This window comes from Psittacula echo (assembly GCF_963264785.1).
Source record: "Psittacula echo genome assembly, chromosome: 2".
Lineage (NCBI taxonomy): Eukaryota > Metazoa > Chordata > Aves > Psittaciformes > Psittacidae > Psittacula > Psittacula echo.
In genome coordinates, this window is record NC_137737.1 from 34,270,882 (window position 1) to 34,290,249 (window position 19,368).

The 19,368-nt window shown below is 38.2% G+C and overlaps 1 protein-coding gene across 2 annotated transcripts in view; it reads right to left on the reverse strand.

Moving 5' to 3' along the window:
• Positions 1 to 19,368, reverse strand: part of PPP1R9A (protein phosphatase 1 regulatory subunit 9A) — a gene marked incomplete at both ends in the record, with an annotated part of 135,413 nt that overhangs the window by 44,106 nt on the left and 71,939 nt on the right. For both annotated transcript variants that reach the window (XM_080639407.1, XM_080639406.1), the window contains 3 exons: positions 11,902 to 12,006; positions 17,450 to 17,570; positions 18,053 to 18,185. In XM_080639407.1, the coding sequence (XP_080495533.1) occupies positions 11,902 to 12,006; positions 17,450 to 17,570; positions 18,053 to 18,185 (359 nt within the window). The remainder of the gene's footprint in view (positions 1 to 11,901; positions 12,007 to 17,449; positions 17,571 to 18,052; positions 18,186 to 19,368) is intronic.

Here is a 19,368-nt window from a genome sequence, read left to right on the forward strand (position 1 = left end):
AACCATACAAAGTGACGTAAATATCATATCCCCTCCTGCCCGCTCCCTAATAATTCACCGTCCTTAGAAAATAAGACTCGAAATACCTCATATACTTATTTTTGTATCCCAAAAACCTAGATTACCCAGTATGTAATGCATCTGAAGTCTGGTAACTCCTGACTATTTAGGAGTGGTTTTGACACATTAGACTGTAATGCAACAATGTTTTCATACAGACAAACAAGATTAGGTGGGATGTAAAAATGTAAAAACTTAATTGATTTTTTATTTTCATGCCAAACCACTCATGGGCTATTGTGATTTTCAAGGCTTGAATCATATGTCAAAATGAAGTTCCTCAATGATACCTGAAGCTGCTACCTGATAGCCAAATAAAAGCCTCAAAGCAATGACAAAGTTTAAAGCAAATGTTTTCAGAAGAGAAATACACAAGGAACATTTTGTTTTCCCACAGTTTACCACTTCGAAGTGAGACATTTCCAAAGCAAAAGTAAGTATTTAGAAGCATTCAATCTATGAGTGATGTCAGTTCTAGGGAAAGAATTGTGGAGTTGTAAAATGGAATACTCCACTGACAACAATTACAGCTTTTACAAACTAAACTAAACCTAAAGTCATGTTACATTCCATGACCTTAAGAATACCATGCTGCATATAATCATATTTAACTTGCAACTAAAATAAGTCATAGATTATAAGTTTATAGCGATGAACATTTGTCTCTTAGAAAACCATAAAGCAGAGGCAGTTATTAAAATGCCAAGCACGAATTAGATCTTTACACCTAGAATAACTTTAAATACAAGAACTATCATAATCTGATGTGTTTAGATATGAAAAAGAGTCATAAGGTTGTCATTCACTGACCAGAAAATTAGCCAATGTACCGTAATATGCACACTTCAACAAAGTGGCTAATTATGTATTTCGTATCACTCTGGCTCACCAAATTAAGCCCATGCATTTAAGACTTGATTAATTAGATTCAAGGGCCAAAAGTATTATAACGGAGAACTGTAAGTGCTATCAGCAGTAATATTTTTAAGAAGCTGGTCATGTTTCTGGATATGAGACAAATGAGGGTTTTGAAGCCTTTAAACCTCATCATGATAATATAACCCTTAATTACTAAAGCCAGCAACTGCAAAATAAACCCAGCGAATCTATGACGCTGTACCACAAGCAATCACTGTACTAAATCTCAGGCCATTACTGATTATTTCTGGTGTCCACAAAAAAAAGAGAAGAGAGAACATCACAGAAAAGCAAGGCATAAACTGGCCTTTGTTATTCAGATACACACAGCAGCATTACCAGCTGTGAAATATTCTCTTTGGTGGTTAAAATAAACAGAAACAGCTAAAAATATTATTAGTATCTGACTCTATCTTGGATTTTAAAAGATCTAAAAGAATCTGGAGAAACTGAAAATTAAACTACAGTAATGGTGGCTAAGAAAAGCAGTCTACCGAAATTGGCAGCAACTCCTACATCTCCTGCAATGCAGTTATGATTTAATGTTTTTAAAGCACACCTGATATATAGCTTTGTGTATTTCCAGTTTTTATTAAATGAGGATCTGCAGATCTATGCCTCTTGTGAAAACAAAAAAGTATTTATTTATTTTTTTAGCAACTATGAGAACCAGAAGCACTATTATAAGAACTGATAAAACATATTTCCATTTTGAATAGAACTTTGGTATTAGAAAAATGCACGAAGGCACCAATACTGTGAAACAGAACTGAAGTTCTACAGTGTGGATTTTAGTGACAAGAGTCGATGCTTTCACCTGAAAATACCTTAGGCATTAAGTGCTCAGTTAAAAATAATCAGCATGGATTCCTTAAATTGAAGAAAAATCAAGTAAGAATACAGCAGACTCATCCGAAGAAATAAAGAATGAGGGGTTTGCGGCAACAGGATTCACAACTTTATCTTCTAACCTTTCCTAAAATATAGTTTCGTCAATAAAAGTGCACAGTAAATTTCATTGTATTTGGGAGATTTTACAGTTGGATTTTAAAAATTGTTTTCCTCTGAGCTTTAAAGCACAAAGCTTTTTTGTGCTTTAGAAAATAGATTTATCTAATTTATTTCAAGATGTCTTCAACCACCTACTCTGGCTGCTTCTATTAGGCTAATGGTCATATAATTAATCCAAAGTGCTAACAGTGGTGTGAACCTGTAAGCAGGCAGTCTTACTTAGTTACAGCAATGCAAGTTGGAATTTGTCAGGTTTTCGCAAACAAGATCAAGTTCTCTTAAAAGACAGCAGCCTCATATGCAGAAGTCACTGACTGGACATAAGGAATTCACAACCTATGAGCTTCCATTACACTTCCGCATACAAAATTATTTGAAATTTAAGAGTCATGAAGACTCTGAATCATTGAATAATTTAAGTTGGAATAATTAGGTTGGAAGATTTTCTGGTCCACCCCAAGCCACCCACTTCAAAGGAGGGCTAACTTTGTCATGGCCTTGATTAGTTATGAATCTCTGTCATGATGGGATGCAACCTGCTCCAATGTTTGAGAAACCTCATAGTACATTTTTCTTTCACGCGTGTGAAAATATCTAGTCAGAATTTCCCTTGCTGCAGCTTCTGTTCGCTGCCTGTTATGTTGTCCATCTACTAAGACAGTCCATAAAAAACAGTGCCTACACTGCAACATCACCTGCAGAACCAGGGGCCATCCTGCATCAATCCTACCTGACTGGCATGATCAAGAAGAATACCTTTATGCCTTTCCACTCTACCCCCTAGAGTGCTGTGACACACAATCATAATATAGTTCGGGTTGAAGGGACTTTTAAACATCATCTAGCCCAAACCCCCTGCAATGAGCAGTGACATCTTCAACTAGATCAGGTTATTCAGAGCCCTGTTCAACCTAACCTTGAACGTCACCAGGGAAACTACCACTTTCCTGGGCAACCTGCTCTGGCGTTTCACCTGCCTCATTGTTACAAAATTTCTTCCTTATATCCAGGAAAATCTAACCTCTTTTAGTTAAAGGTCATTACCCTATGTCCTATCACAACAGGCCCTACTAAAAAATTTGTCCCAATTTCTCTTCTAAGCCCCTTTAAGTACTTAGCCCTCTTCTGGACCTGCTCCAACAGATCTATGTCTTTATGTACTGTGGACTTGAGAGCTGCATGCAGTACTCCACCTTCTGGTGGGCTTGCACTAGAGCAGAGGGGCAATTAAAATTTATACGCTCCCCTCCATTGGACAGTGGGTAGTAAGACACCAGCCACAAGGTTCCCTTTGTTGCTTTGGTCTCTAATTCTTACCCATAAGCTTTCAACCTGCCTGTGGCTATTCTTCAGAGGCATGCTCAAGACCTTCCTTTAATGGCAGTGGTGGACAATCAGCAAATTAATAGCTGAAGTGCCAAAACAGCCTCAGTAGACCCTCCACAGCATTTTGGATACAAGGCCCCAAAAAGCTATGCTACTATCAACACTAAATGGATACTGAGTCAGATGATCAGGAAGTCATGTAAAAAACCCACACACCAATATCAGTGCACTTAGATTAATTATTCCCACAGAAATCCATTGCAGTCTAGGGCCTCACTGACACATTAGCTTTATTCAAGAGTACTTCAAAATTAGCCAAGGGTTTCAATATTTTGGCATCTCTCCAGGTTCCGCTTCTTACATTGCTCTGCTCTCCTGAGAGCAGGTAGAGAATCTATTCCATCTCTTGCACACAGCCTGACAGTATCCCAACACAATGCGTAAAAGGTTTCCTTCAATACATGATGATCATTTAATTAGCATTAACTATAGCACCACACAATTCTTATGGGAATGGCCAGCTCAAACACATTTGTATATGCTTTAACATACCTCAATGTAAGTGAAGCACATACGTCAGTTCTGTTCAGAAGGTGCAAGTGCTACCTAGGAATGTTTCTAAAACCTGACTGCATTTTGAGGTGACATCTGCCTTCCCTCACCCTTGCTGCCATCCATGGGAAGGAAATCCAGGAAGAAAGTACAGATGGGCCACAAATAAGCTGTTCAGACCATGTCCTTAATCTGGATGATTAGGTGATCCAGATTCTAGGTTAGCTGGACCATCCTCATAGCACAGTCCAAGAGCAGCTAAATGCTCTTTCAGCACCTCCGCTGTGGCTTGGTGAGTTATCCTACAAGGATGAACGGTGGGTATTGCTGCCCAGCTGTTACAACGTTCTACCACATTAATCAAGGTGCACCAAAACTGGGTGGGAGCTTTGACAACATAACATCATGTACTTTGTAAGAGTGAAAAAAAAATAGCTAAATAAACATGTGTGATGTCATTTTAGTTACAGGGGTAGGAGTTTATGTTTAGATGAAGTGATTCAAAACCTGTCAAGTTGTTCCTTTTTCCAGGAAAGGAAAAGGACTCCTAATGAAATCCAGCTCTACTGAAACTATTTAATTCATGTTACAGTTAATTTTAAAAAAAACAACTCTAGATACCTAGCAAAATGGCTTATAATTCAGCCAGAATCTTTTAAATGAAGATTTCTCTATATATTTCACATGCAAACTGTCCAAATGTGAAAATATTTTGAGGAATAACTTGCCATAAAATTCAGATTAGCAAGATCTCAGGACATAGGGGCTATGTTTATGCCAGTAAGTAAAGCAGTGCCAGGGAATGCTCCCAAGCACTAGTAATTGATCATCTACATTATTAAATCTGAAATGCTCTCTGGAACAGTTTAGCCCAAGTTAACTAATTTCTACCAAATAATACTCAGACACAGTCCAGGAGTTAGCAAAGCTAGGAGTTAGCTTGGATGTTTCCAATGGACAACTTGGATATGGCCACTCTACTCTGAAAGGTAAGGAAGTTTAACAGTATGAGCCCTGATCCCTCAGTGCCAGCTGGCCTCAGCACTAAAGAACAGTCCGAGGAACAGCTCATCTACTACAACAGGCACAGCCAAGGAACATAAACCAGCAAAGCAGTGATGAATGCAGTCTTACCTCACCACTGCTAAGGGGGTCACAGTACTCGTGAGTCATTTTTCAGTGTTCAGCAAGCTACTCCTGGTAGTGTCACAGAACAACTACTCGCGCTTGTTCTTTGCAAGAGACCAGAAAGAAAACAGCTGACATTACGGAATCTTTAGTATAACCACAGAGGGATTTCTCCTGTTTAGAAGAAATTTACAGTATTTTGGCACATGGCATGACATATTTAGTTTCTGCTGGGTCCATGATTCAGGTTTATCAAAGAAGCAGAAAGTGCACCAAGTACACATAGCTTCTTAAGCAGCCCTTCATGAAGTCCCAGCTCGGCCATCAGCACTGCAGAGCAAAGGGCTTTTCTTTCTTCTTCTTTTTCTCTCCTTGGCACTTGGATTCAAGAAAAAAAAAAACACAACCCAGACAAGGAAAGTAAGAACAAACCCATCACCTCCAGCCAGAAAAAGAGACAACGTAAAAATAGAGTGTGCTATCTTTTACTTTTGGGTCCTTTCTCATAACCCAGGATTGAGAAGAACTACAAACCTCTCCTGCCTCTTCCACAATGTGGATCTGCAGTATGGAGAATGCCTGCAAATGTTTAAAGGATACAGCTGTTTCACAGGATAAGAACACAGGCAGGGAAAGCAAAAAGGAACAGGACAAAATCTGTACATGCATGTGCACTGGAAGAAGAGAAGATGAATAGCGGAAGGAATCACAAAAATAAAGTGATGTTACTGTGAGCAAACAGCACTCCCACTGTGGTATACTACTGCTGGCTAGATCCTGTGGATGATTTCATCTGTCCTCTATACTGTCTTAGTGCTTGCAAAGACATGACTGTATAAATTACCTTTCCAGATGTTGTGATGTTAAACAAAACTAACAACAGGCACGCAAATACTGTTTTCTGAGACAGTATATTTTCCAGAAGAAAATCAGCTCAAGATGGGGTGACAAATTAACTGAAGAAGGTACAAATGCTCTATCAAGTTGGTGTTAATTAGGAAGTGAGCATTTTCAGTTTTCACTCTTTAACTGCTCCTTGTATAAGAGTTACGTAACAGAAAAGTAAAGACTTCATTTCTGTCTGAAAGACTGCATTTGCAGTACAGTAAGAGATTAAGAAATTAGGCTGTGAACTGGGAGTTGAGACAAAACCCTGCTTTGAATTGAAACTGTCCAGGTAAGAAAAGCAAAAAAATGGTAGTAAATGATTCTTTACTGGAACAGAGAATAGTTCATAGTGGAAAGCCCCAGGGTTTAATAGTTACAATTCTATTGTTGGAACCTACTCTTGAATGCTCTAGAAGACTAATTAAACATGGCAAAATTTGCAAATTATTTATACGCTTTATTAAGATGGGAAGAGTTTGACACATTTCAGCAAAACTTAATTAACCAAAACCTGGCAAACCCATCAGTTTAGAATTAATGTCATTCATTACTTTCAAGGTGGTGCAAATCATGAGAAAACCAAACAGGTTTTGCACAGGTTCTGTGTGATTCTCTGAGAACTCAAAAACAGCCTCAGAAAGCACCACGAGAGCATCCGCTCAGTGCCTAGCAACCATTTGTAAATCTGAGAAAATGCTTAGTCACATTCATAGAACAGGATACGGAAGGAGGACATGGAATGCAAAATTCGTCTCTCCAGTAAAACGCTGAATTTGGTTAACTTCCTTAAAAGAAACTTTTCAGAGGAAAGCAGTAATAATAAAAGCATATAAGCAGCATATGAAGGACTGGGATTTTCTGATGACTCTCTCTCATGAAAGACCCTCTTTACTTAGCAACACAGTAAGACTTCCCAGGACCATGTCCTCCTTTCCTGGGACCAAGCCTCTCCCAGAGCTGCATGGGCACAAATCTTTGTATCCAGTAAGGCAGAGAAGTGCAGTCCCCACTGAAAGCTCCGGTATTTGTTCTAGGAGTGACAGAAACTAGATAAAGATGGTAAAAGGACAAAGTTTTCTCTGTAAAAGAACTAGATGTTCTCTCTTGTGGGTGTGTTCAAGAAAAAATAGAATCCTCTAAAGGCATACAACTCTCCAAGTGAGCTTTCTCTGGTGAAGACATCCCCTAGCACCCTTTCATTATGATTAAGAACAGGGGGAAAGAGTGGGAGCACAGAGACTTAACATCACTCAAGCAACTTCAAAACCTGCAGATCTGCTACTCAGCACCACATGAGGTTCAAATGAGTTCATGGGGAGACTGCAAGCAAAATAACATAGGAGAAGCTCTATGACAGATTAGGATTCCCACTGTCAAGCTGCCTTCTTATCCTATCGCTTATGATTGTAGGCACCACTCACAAACTTCAAGTCGATGGATTACATCTTAAACAGGATCAGAAGAAGAACAGAACATTTAGAGATATTAGTCTGGTGCTGCCCTCTGACTGATCCATTAATCTTAGGGCAGAGGCAAGACTCAACAATACTGAAAAAGAACACCCATTTCACAGGAAAATCCCTCCTGTATATAATCAAATTCTTAAATCCACTAATATATTAGTAAATTAAATTGTTAAGCAAAATTATAAAGAAGACTTGATATTTACAGCAACTGAAATAGCATTCGCAGTTGTATTTGCCAGAATAGAGTCACAAGGACACTAATTCTCATCCTTAAAAACAGAAGTCAGCTGGGATTATGAAAGAATTCCCTGTTTCTCCTTTGTCTCATAGGCTACCAGAGTACATATGGTGGGTGCTGATTACTTTCCTATAAAACATTATAAGAGAGAATAATTGAATTTATTATCATTGGAGAAGACAAATTGATTAGGTCAGTGATCTTCTATTATGGTATGACAACTCTTTCGAATAGTCCAATACTTCAAACAATTGATAATCATAGATGCTTATATTTGCTCTTGTTTTTCTCCCCTTTCACCCTCACTGTAATAGTTCAAAAGGTAAAAGCCATGTCTTCATTTTCACAACTTCTTTGCTGTGTCAGCTACAGACAGTCTGGATACATTTTTCTGGCAGAAACAGTGCAAAAATCTATTCCAGGTCAACGACTTCCTTTGTCAGGATCATTCAAAGTGTTGAGAAGGCTCAAGAGAGAAAAATAAATCACTGAGTATTGGTACTTCAGCTTTCAGCTCCCTGAAGAGGCATTGACTGCATTTATTGCAAAGAATTAAGAAGTAGCTTTAATGTCATTCTGTTCATGAATGTCCTTTCCTTGCACCTGATCTCACATAATAAACCCTGTTATACAAAATCTTGCATTCACTTTGACTAGATTAAGGGCAAAATGATTGTCTATATGTAATGCTGTGGGTTATATATGTGACGTAATGTTAGTGAGATGCACATAGATCTCTGCATGTACAGGACACCAGGCAGAAGAAAGGTACACATAAATGCTATAATCACAAAGATAACTATGCTTATTAAAGCAGTTCTATTAAATCCATTAAACTGACACTATTAATTAGCCGAGTGTGAGTATGTATGTGATTTCTCTTACGAGACAAAGATTCATGAAGTTGCCTTGCCTTGAATTAGGCTAGGTGTGTGACTGAACGTTGGCTATACACTTGAAGTTCAGCTGGATCACCCGCTGCAGGAACTGCATAAGGTATTTATATAGCAACAACGTTTTCCACTGCTCCTGCCTCCTGCAGTGACATGGATCGTTAATGGCAGCTGCCAGGGGAATGGCACACTCAAACATCAGCAGCATCATTCCCTGCACTGCCAAGAGGCAGGAGCTGATGGCTGGGGGCAAGCAAGGGATTTTACCCCAGAAGATCCTCTTATGTTGTCCCTAAGGTTCTAGAGCAGTTCAGGTGCAGAGGTGAGCATTGCCTGCCAAAAAGGGTGGAAATGAGGGATTTCTTCATCCCAGCTCCAACAAAGGTGTAAGTGGGTGTCGTGGTTTAAGCCCAGGCCGTAAATCAGAACCACGCAGTCCACTTCCCCCCCCCACCTTTCTTCCCTCCGCTTCTGGAGGGACGGGGAGGAGAATCAAAAGAATGCAACTCCCACGGGTTGAGATAAGAACAGTTTAATAACTAAGGTATAACACAAACCACTACTGCTACCACTAATAGTAATAATGATAAAGGAAATAACAAGGAAGAGAATATAACCGCTCACCAACTGGTACCTCGCCCCCACCCCGCAGTGATCCAGCCCTTCTGGGAACTCTCAGTTCTACCTCCTGGGCATGACGTGCTGTGGTATGGAATACCTCTTTGGCTAGTTTGGGTCAGGTGTCCTGTCCCCACTTCCTCCCGGCCCCCCCTCCTCCCTGGCAGAGCATGAGACTCACAAAGTCCTTGGTCAGTCTAAACATCAGTGTTATCAGCTTTGTTCCCAGGCCAAAAGTCAAAAACACAGTGCTGCAACAGCTACTAAGAAGGAGAAAAACTGACTGCTACTGCTGAACCCAGGACAGTGGGAAAGAGGATCTGTCAGAAAACAATTGTTGTCTCCACAAAAGCAGCAGTAGGCAGGGCTGTTTTGTCATACAGCACAAGGAAAACAGTCAGCAAAATAAAAACATCATTTTCTCTCAGTTAAATTCATCAGTATTTTACAAGCAAATGTTTAAACATACAGTGAAGCCAAAATGTCAAGTATCCTGAAATCTCTATCTCCAAAGTACAGCTTTCTGGAAGCATTTCTGATTTTGAGTAGCGAAAACCAATACAGTTCATCAGTACCAGCAGAGCAATGCTCATGAAATTCAACATTTGCTGGGATAACTCAACAGCGGAGACAACTCAACAGTCCAGGATCCGACCAGAAGCCAGGCAGGAGTCTATGCCGCACAATGCTTAGCATCTCATAAAGTCTTGCTCCCAGCCTACCACACTCCAGGAAAAACCCCATGCATTTCTCAGCTGGCCTGTGTAAAGCAGAAGAGTATTTCCGAGTGTTTTTTCTATAAAATTTCAAGTGAAATAAAACTAAGGGGACTTGCACCAAATTCTACCCCATTCCTTTCCTCTAATTAAGACACAGACATTAGTAAGATGCTGCTAACCACACAGTATGCCAGTGTGCATATAGATTCTTATATATCTGTTTTATTCAATAATATTTTATATTAAAATTCCTATTATAATGTATTTTAAATTTTATTTTTAATTTAGCATTATTTTATAAGTTTTTTAATCTAGTTGTGACACTAACGCACTGGGTCATTTATCCAGTGGAAGCTCAGTATCTTAAGCTTACTTACGAGGAACAATGCAGAAACTCACATATCTCTCCTCAATAAATGAGACCTGTCAGAAGCCAACAATCCCAGTGCACAGGATACGTAGTACACTTGACAATGTGAGCTCAATAACAATGAAGAAATACTTTTTACAGCCCACTATTTTGTGACAAATGGGTCTAGATTGCAACCAGTCTGACTGTAATTTGCTTCCCAAGAAAAGATTCTGGGAGCATTCTGTGTGAAAATTATATTTTTTCCTTCCTCTAAACCCATTATTTTTCCATGGAAACATATTCTATTCTGTAACTTATGCAATAGTAATTACACAAGCTAAGCTGATTATAAATATATATAATATATGTGTTTATATCAGTGCTTTCTTTTAGCTAAAATATCAAACACAAAATACACATAGCATTTGATGCTTGGATTTTATGTTCTAAGATCCCAACTGAAAGAAACCTAAGAAAATATATACTATTTTTTATAGTTAACTCAGTAGGAATACTCACAGCATGTGAGTGTCTTTGCAGAAATAGTACTGATGAAACTAAAACTGTAAATGTTACACAAAAATATATTAACCTGTAATTACACTACAATTTCTGATAACATTTTTCCTAAATAACCTCTTTCAAATCAAACCTTGATCAACCACCCCAAGATTCTCTGCAGAATCCACATTCCAACATTATTCTTCAATGTCATGTAGGAACAGCTATGGAATAACAGTGGAAATGTGCATGCCAGCATACAGAACCACCATCTGAGAGGGACTGCATATACTACCACCAGTAGCTTAGTTATGGTTCACAAGAAGTCAGCTCATTAATTAAAGAATTCAGCTGTAATTCCTAGAGAGAACTTTGACAGAGAACCCAAGGGTGACTACAGAATAGCTGTTACTTTGCAATATGAAAAGGATATTTATGGATTTATTTTGCAGAGTTAAATCTTTACTGAAATTAATAAGCTATTAAACAGAAAAGCTATGTGACTGCATAGGTTTTTAAATAGCAAACCAGTTCATTTCTAGGGAAACACTGTTCTTATTAATTTACAAACATTTTACAGACTTTATGTAAGTTCAGAATTTTGTCTGCACTGTATGTCACATTTTCTAGCCTATTCTTTATTGTATGGATTTTTACTGTGATGACTTTCAGTGAACCACAGCACAGCAACAGAAAGAAACCCAGAGATGGTGCAGGGATTTGGGTAGCTGAGTGAATTAATGTTACTCTCCTCAACTTGGTAGCTGTTAACACTTCTGCATCCAGTACTCTCTTCTCCTATGTGCTGAGGTGGCATCTGTGAAAAACAGAGTGCTCATGACCTTACTCCTCCAACCCTGGGGCAGTAACATGGCCAGTCTCTCCACTGCAAGAACAGGGAGGAGATCAGTGGCAGCAGTTTCTATCTGATTAACACCCATGACCTTTCACCATTCCAGCTACTACAGTTTGAGGTCCATGCAGATCTAGACCAGTGAAGAGTCATCTTCTGTGTGCAATCTCAGCTTGTTTCATTGGTCATATTTTAAGAATCTAAGTCAAAACAAAAGTCTGTAATACCACAGCTCATTCCTGTCTTGGAATAAAAGGAGGGAAGACACAGAGAGGCCAAAAAAGCTCTGACTCCGCTTGGGTGTACTGACACTCCTGTGAAAAAAGCCAGGTAATCTTAAATACTCAATCACATTTTTTTTTCCTCTAAAATACTCACCTGACTTTCCCTTTGGTGTTTCTAAGAACAGTTGCAGCAAAATTTTGTGTAACACCAACCAGGCTGATTCCATCCACTTCCACAATTTGGTCATTCACTTGAATCCTTTACAGGGAAAACACAAATATATAAATAAATGTGTGAATTGTTGGTGAATTTTCAGCAAAACTTAGAACAGAGAGATCGTTTTAGTTTATTTTAAACAAAGACTTTAAACAAAAACTCAGTCATAAAGCAATTGAGGTAAATATGAAAAATTCATCCTTCCTTGCACAAGTACATCTCATAAATCCAGCTTCAAAGTTACCATTACAATTAAAAGCATCAATCATCCAGTCACTTTCCTTGTATATAAAAACAGCGATACACACTCTTAAATTTGTCATATGACTTAAATTAAATGATATAGTTGAATGGTTCTTCTATCATTCTTTCCTAAGCCAGTCTTGAAAACAGAATAAGACACAGCTCTGGCATTTCACGCTAATGGCAAAAAAATGTAGCATTTAACTAAAGCAACCTGCTCATCTGGGGAGAAAGGAGTTTGTGCATCAGACTTAATTGTGACATACTCTGTTCAAATATTTCATCTAACTTGCTCCAAAAAGATAAATTCCCAGTGTAAATGTGATCTTGCTGCACCCAATAAAAATAAGACCTGCTACAGTTTTAATGAGGATTCTCTCTGAAACCAAACACCTATTCACAGTCAATACACTGTTTGGTGCTGGAAAAGTTAAGCAGAATAAAAAACATGCTGCTTTTATCTGAAGCAAGCACTGCTGCAAAATCCCTAGAGCAGGCACTGGACTCATTTGGATTACAAATACTTGGAAAGAGGACTGCAATACTAAAATGTCCTCTAGAAATGCACAAACTCCTATAATTTCAAAAATCATTTAAAAAAAACCCAAACCAAAACCAAACACATTCAAAACTAGTCAAAGGAAGGAACTTTCAAGTACTTACAGGAATGCTACTGATCCAAACTATACAGTTTACAAAGGGTCCAAGAAATAGTTATGGGAAAATCCCATTTAAATTATTCAAATATACCTAAATCAAGTAATTTAATATCTAAGGATATCACAGTGATAAGATTTCTTTTCAAAGAATAACAGAGGCTTCAAAAGAGAGCAGAAGCATTCTGACTTAGAGCATCCATTTCTTTGTCAAGTCTGAGGCAGGCAACTCTTTGCAGTTCTGCATGTGTTCAAGCAGTATCTGCAGTTCTTCAGGCTCCATTGATGAGTAAGAAATACAAGATTTATTCTTTGGCAGCCTCATACCACAGAATGTCACTGTATTCTGGGCAGAATCTCCCTTCTGTATATGAGAAACCTTGAAAAAATTGTCTCTGTGACAGCCCATAAACTCTTATCTTGAAAATCAAATCAGGCATTTTGATCTCAAAATCTTATTTTAGTTTTCACTGAACCATTTCATAAATAACACCAACCACATTAATATCTGCTGTATGTCAATACTGTAAAAAATTATTACACTTTTCCTACTTTAGCAAACATGAGGTGCAGTCAGATGGATGCAGGAGTTCCAAGAAGAGAAGTTTAAGAAGTTGGTGCCCACTGAGTGGGAAGCTGTCACCCTCTTGGCTGAAAGCTAAATGGTGGCAGAACAACGGATTCCTTTCTTATGGCAGTATAGCTACAGCACTTTGCAGTGTTCTAGCGGTGTTCACACGGATTCATAGCTATAGTATTTCAGGTGATGAAACCTCATGTTAGGGAACTGTTGCCTGCAACTTCGTAGGTGGCTCTATCTTGATCTACTGCAATTCAGTCTGATTCCATCTGTCTTTCCAGCATATTTTGTATCTTCTTATTTCTTGTTTGTACACCTCCTAAATAAATTCCAACTATTTTTTATGGCCACTGTTATCCAAACCTCCTCTCTTTCTATACAGTCATATTTTTAATTATATATAAACTGTCGTGGTTTAAGCCCAGGCCGTAAATCAGAACCATGCAGTCCACTTCCCCCCCCCACCTTTGTTCCCTCCGCTTCTGGAGGGACGGGGAGGAGAATCAAAAGAATGCAACTCCCACGGGTTGAGATAAGAACAGTTTAATAACTAAGGTATAACACAAACCACTACTGCTACCACTAATAGTAATAATGATAAAGCAAATAACAAGGAAGAGAATACAACCGCTCACCAACTGGTACCTCACCCCCACCCCGCAGTGATCTAGCCCTTCTGGGAACTCTCAGTTCTACATCCTGGGCATGACGTGCTGTGGTATGGAATACCTCTTTGGTTAGTTTGGGTCAGGTGTCCTGTCCCTGCTTCCTCCCACCTTCTCCTCCTCCCTGGCAGAGCATGAGACTCACAAAGTCCTTGGTCAGTCTAAACATCGGTGTTATCAGCCCTGTTCCCAGGCCAAAAGTCAAAAACACAGTGCTGCAACAGCTACTAAGAAGGAGGAAAAATGACTGCTACTGCTGAACCCAGGACATAAACATACAAACATATCAAGAACCACACAATGAACTTAATTTTTATTCATATTATATAATTGCATGTAATTTAAAAAAGAGGTTTCCCGCCTACTGCCATAGATATTCTGTACTGTCCAAACTAAAACACTCCCACAGCCATATTCTCCTGCTTCCTTCCTCTTCTTCAGGAATCCCCTCTATAGCCCCATTCCAACCACAGCTCCATAAGGCCTAACACAAATCCTCCAGACAAGCCACCCCAGGCACCTTCTAGATCACAATATTCTCACAGCCATGTTCTGTGGAGAACCTGTCCTGCAGAGTGCTCTCCATCAGGAGCTCGAGGCTTCCTCCGACTCTCAAATCTAATTTCAAATACGAACAAAAAACTGGCTCAGGATGGCAAAGCCTGAATTACAGATGTTTAACTGCTTTTACCATTAATTAAATTGGTAATTCTGACAACTATTTTCTAATGCTCATAACAAATCTTTGCCTATGTAAAGCAGCACTTCAATGAGGAAGCAACTACAGAAGTGAACCAACTGAAGTTACTTCCATAATTACTGCTCTGTATGATGAACTAAAAATTTAACCTATGCAGAGACAATGCTAACAGTATTTTTCAAGTTAAGAACTGTGTGATGTTTCAAAGCTGTTGTTCTCAATGTTATCAAAATACTTTAAAATGTGAATGACTCATCACCACAATAATTTGAAAGAAGCAGCTATGAATTCATCCAGTTAAAGATTTTATTTTTCATCTTTAGTCTAATTATTTATTTCATATTTTACACACTATTAATAATCTCTCTTAGTACTTATCAACATGCTTGCCTTTGGATTCATCTCAAAGCACCTTCCCTGGTTAAATACTGCCACACAACACCTTTTGATATGACAATAAACACTACTGGTTTGTTTGTAGCAACATGAATCAAGCCAGTGCTGCTTAATCACTGAGAAACCTCTTTGTACAGATTTTGGGAGGCACGTACTTTATATCATGATTTGATGGGTCTTTCAGTAAAGGATGGGTGTTATCCTACAGACAGTGAAATGTTTTAAATTAGTTTCAGAAGAGCCTGTTTGAAGACTGCTATGTGGTTATTCAGAATATCTGATGCAATTGCTGAAATAAAACTGTATTTTCTGTTAGGAGACTTTGCTTTGCTATCAATGTTAATGATTAACTAGGCTTTTCACAAAGATGAGGTTAACAGGACTCTTTACAGTTGATGCACTTTATTACAGAACCAGCTGCTCCTGACTGAGAGGATTACATACCCCCTTCCCAAGTGAATGATCAGTCAGGCTCTCAAAGAGAAAATCAGAGGGCTGTTTCTCAGCTGACTGAACATTCAGCCAGTTGAAAACCAACGCAAATATTAGAATGGTCAAAGAAAGCTGTTATTTTATTCTTAGCTGACAAGCGCCTTTCAGATGCCATCTCGGGAAATGAAAGAAGAGACTTGTAATTGAACATTAGCTTCTGTAGCCCACTCAAACATGTAAAAATGAGAGCAACAGAAAATACGTATCATCATAGACCAGTAGTGAGTGACTCTGATTTTCAACCAGAGACTTTCACACAGAATGGCAGTTGTGAGCTTAATGTCTTCTGGCTGAGCTCAAGCATACTTTTCAGACAAAAAATTCACTTAAATTTACAGTAATGGATGAAGTCATGACACCTAGAGGTGTCAGCTTCTTCACTTTCCTTCATAGTTTTTAAGCCTGTTTGATAAATCAGTACTTGGCCTTCAACCTGGTATCGTACTGCCAAGATCAGTAAAGATACCTGCAAACCCATTCTAGTAGAGGGTATACTTCAGTAGCCTCAGAGTGATGTTATTAAACTTTGCATCCCCTGCCACATAGAGCCTTCTGATTTAATTTGTGGGGGGTTTCCACAGCAGAATAAACTTTGGCTCGTTGAAAAGTTACAGGTGCTCATCAGTAAAGAACATGTTACTGCACTACCTATTTTAGAAGACAGCATCAACTTTTTAGAGTTTATTCTTACTCTATTTACCTGTGTTTGTGTTTGGTATTATATATAACTAATATAACAAATCAGTAACGGTTAAAAATAGAAGTAGTGAGGTGTGTAAGCAGACTTAATTGCTAATGCATCAGCTAAGAAATATGTTATTTGCATGCAAATTTAAAAAGGGTATGTACTGAGACAAACTAATAAATTACATGGGCTGGAAGATGTTTAAGAATATTTTTCATTATTAAATGATTACACAATAAAGTGCTTTTCTAACTCTTAATTCGAAATACTGGCCTGATTGTGGCAGGTATTATATAATACACAGATAACTCTGTACCGTATGATAGGAAATATCGTTTGTTCAAAAGGAATTATTTAACCTGCACATACCAAGTAAGCAATTCTAGAAGCAACCAGGATTTATATGATTATCATATAAGAATACAAACACCAAAATGTATTTCTTTAAAGGGAGAGATTTATGGTGCAGCTTCTTACTCCAATTGATTAAAATACTTTCAATGCTGTAGGGGTGAAAACTGAACTCTGGAACAGAAGAATACGCATAGTGAGAAATACAAAGTAACGGCCTGTGCCAGTAAACTTGAAAGGAGGTGTATTTAGTAAGAGTTTAAGCATTCAGATACACTAGTTATTTTCCTCAGCACATGTGGAGCAGAAGTCTTTTTCATAAGTACTGATTGTTTAAAGCTCGTATGAAGCCAAAAGAATGCATTGGAAGAGAACATTGGAAAAGAACACATGAAGCCAAAAAACCACCTTTAAAATCTAAGCTACCTTCAAAAGTGATAGACAATTTTGAATCACCAGCTTTCCTTATGCTAAAGCATGGGGGTTTTCAGTAGTCATGAACACACATCTTTGGCAAATCTGTTCTCCTTAAGGAGACTGTTTAACCGTATGTCTTCTCATAACCACACCAGGTATTTGGGCCTTACCAATGAAGTCTTCAAATTTTACAGTTTTGAGTTATCATGACATACACTGAGCAAACAAGTCTTCCCTACGAAAATCATAACTGATACTAATTATTGCTGGGAAGGTTTCCAAACACTGAGTCTGGTTTACCTGCCATCTCTTTCTGCTGCCCCACCTTCTGTTACTGTTTTGACAAATATTCCTAGCTTTTCGAGGCCTGCATCTGCTCCAACTCCCATTCCAATAATGCTTATGCCAAGTCCATCTTCATCTGTGAAAAAGACAAGCAAAAGCAGAAACTTCTTACATTTGATTTGTACGGTTATTTGGTAGGTAAATATATATGCTTCGGCTCCTCTTGGTTTCCCATGTCACTACCATTAATAGTATTTTGCTTCCTTTTAAGAATCTATTAAATTACACACAAAAAAGTATCACATTCACCTTATGAGTAGCTTAGAATGACAATCAAGATTTTTACTCTTCCGGTGGTGAGTGAAGATACCACATCAAGCACCCTGTAAAATCATGTGTTAATGGAATGTCACAAAACAATTCTCTTAGGGAAGTAAAGAACTGCATGTCCTGACCTGCCTCTTTAATTTCTTTTTAAACAATTCCTGAAATACAAAAAGCCAACGTGACTAAGACAGATTCATGGAAATTCAAATTAGGCTCTGTAGGCATGTGTGGACTTCCTCAGACTTGCAGATCAGTGTCACAGGAGCTGGAAATGTCACACAGACCATGTACCTTTTTCTAGTTCAACTGGGAAGAGCTCCAGTTTTTCCACACGCTTCTCGAGTTCGTATTCAGCTGATGCAGCCACTGGGTCAACTTCATCATTTCTCCTGTCATAGTCTTCATTAGAATATGTATTGAAAACCTGTGGAAACAGAACAAAAATCACTCAAACACCTACTCAAAAAAGACTTCCAACTTATGAAAATAGCTACTGTTCTAATCCTGCAATGTTGCAGAGTTTGAAAAGGCTTTTCAAAGACAAATTTCTCTTGTTCATTCAAACTTCGGGTTTTTAAATTTGTGCTTTTTCATTCACTTAAAGCACAAGTTTTGGTTGTAAAAGTCAAGTGAGTATAAATGATTGGTTTTACTGTTTGTGATTATAAATGCAGAAGGTGACACTGAATGACTGTCAGTCTACACATGTTAATATTTAAAATGCTTAATTCAACTCACTAAGATGAACTATTAGTAAAGATCCACAGACATGAAAAAGCAGAATACATCAAAATTATGATCTGTATACAGTTTCTGCTTCAGTCTTTACTCCTAATGATGTTCCAATTTGCATTCATCTAACCAAAGCCAGACCTGAAGATTACTGATCCACATTTACACCACTAATGGATATCATTACGGATTATGCTCCATATTGTGTATTAACTTTTTTAGGGAAGCAACATACACAGCCATAGGTATTTTTTCAACTAACCAGGTTTACAGGTTTATTTCAGCTGTAAAGCAGTACTTTTAACATTGACTGCATTAACCTGATTATATTATTTATGCTATTTTCTATCATACTTTCAGCATGAATATGGCCTTCAATCAGAGATTATTCAAACCTTCAGGAACTTTAAACAGTCAGGAAAAACATATTTTCATATTTTAAGAGGTCAAAATTTGGCAGCCTAATTCACTTACCTGTCCACATTTAGCAGTAATGAAAGGATACACAAAATTAGTGGTAATAATTTTACTGAATTTCAGTTCCATGCATATATCATATTCATTACTTCTAATAAAGGAAAATAAGTCCTCTTCCTGTTTTACGGGCACCATAGAGAAGACACAATTATATAGCCATGTTTTTCTGTATTTCTCTTACAACATAAACCACTGCACAATGCTATGTAGCTACATGTATATTCAGAAGCAGCAGCCTTGCTTGGAGGCTTCTTAATGACTGCCCTTGGAGCAAGCATGATGCCAGCTTGCTGTCCAGTGCAATGACAGCAGCCGGGCTCATTTCTACCTGAGGTTTCACCTGCCCAAAAAGCTGTCAGGGCACATTAATTTCTTTTAAGTAGTAAATATATTAAAGG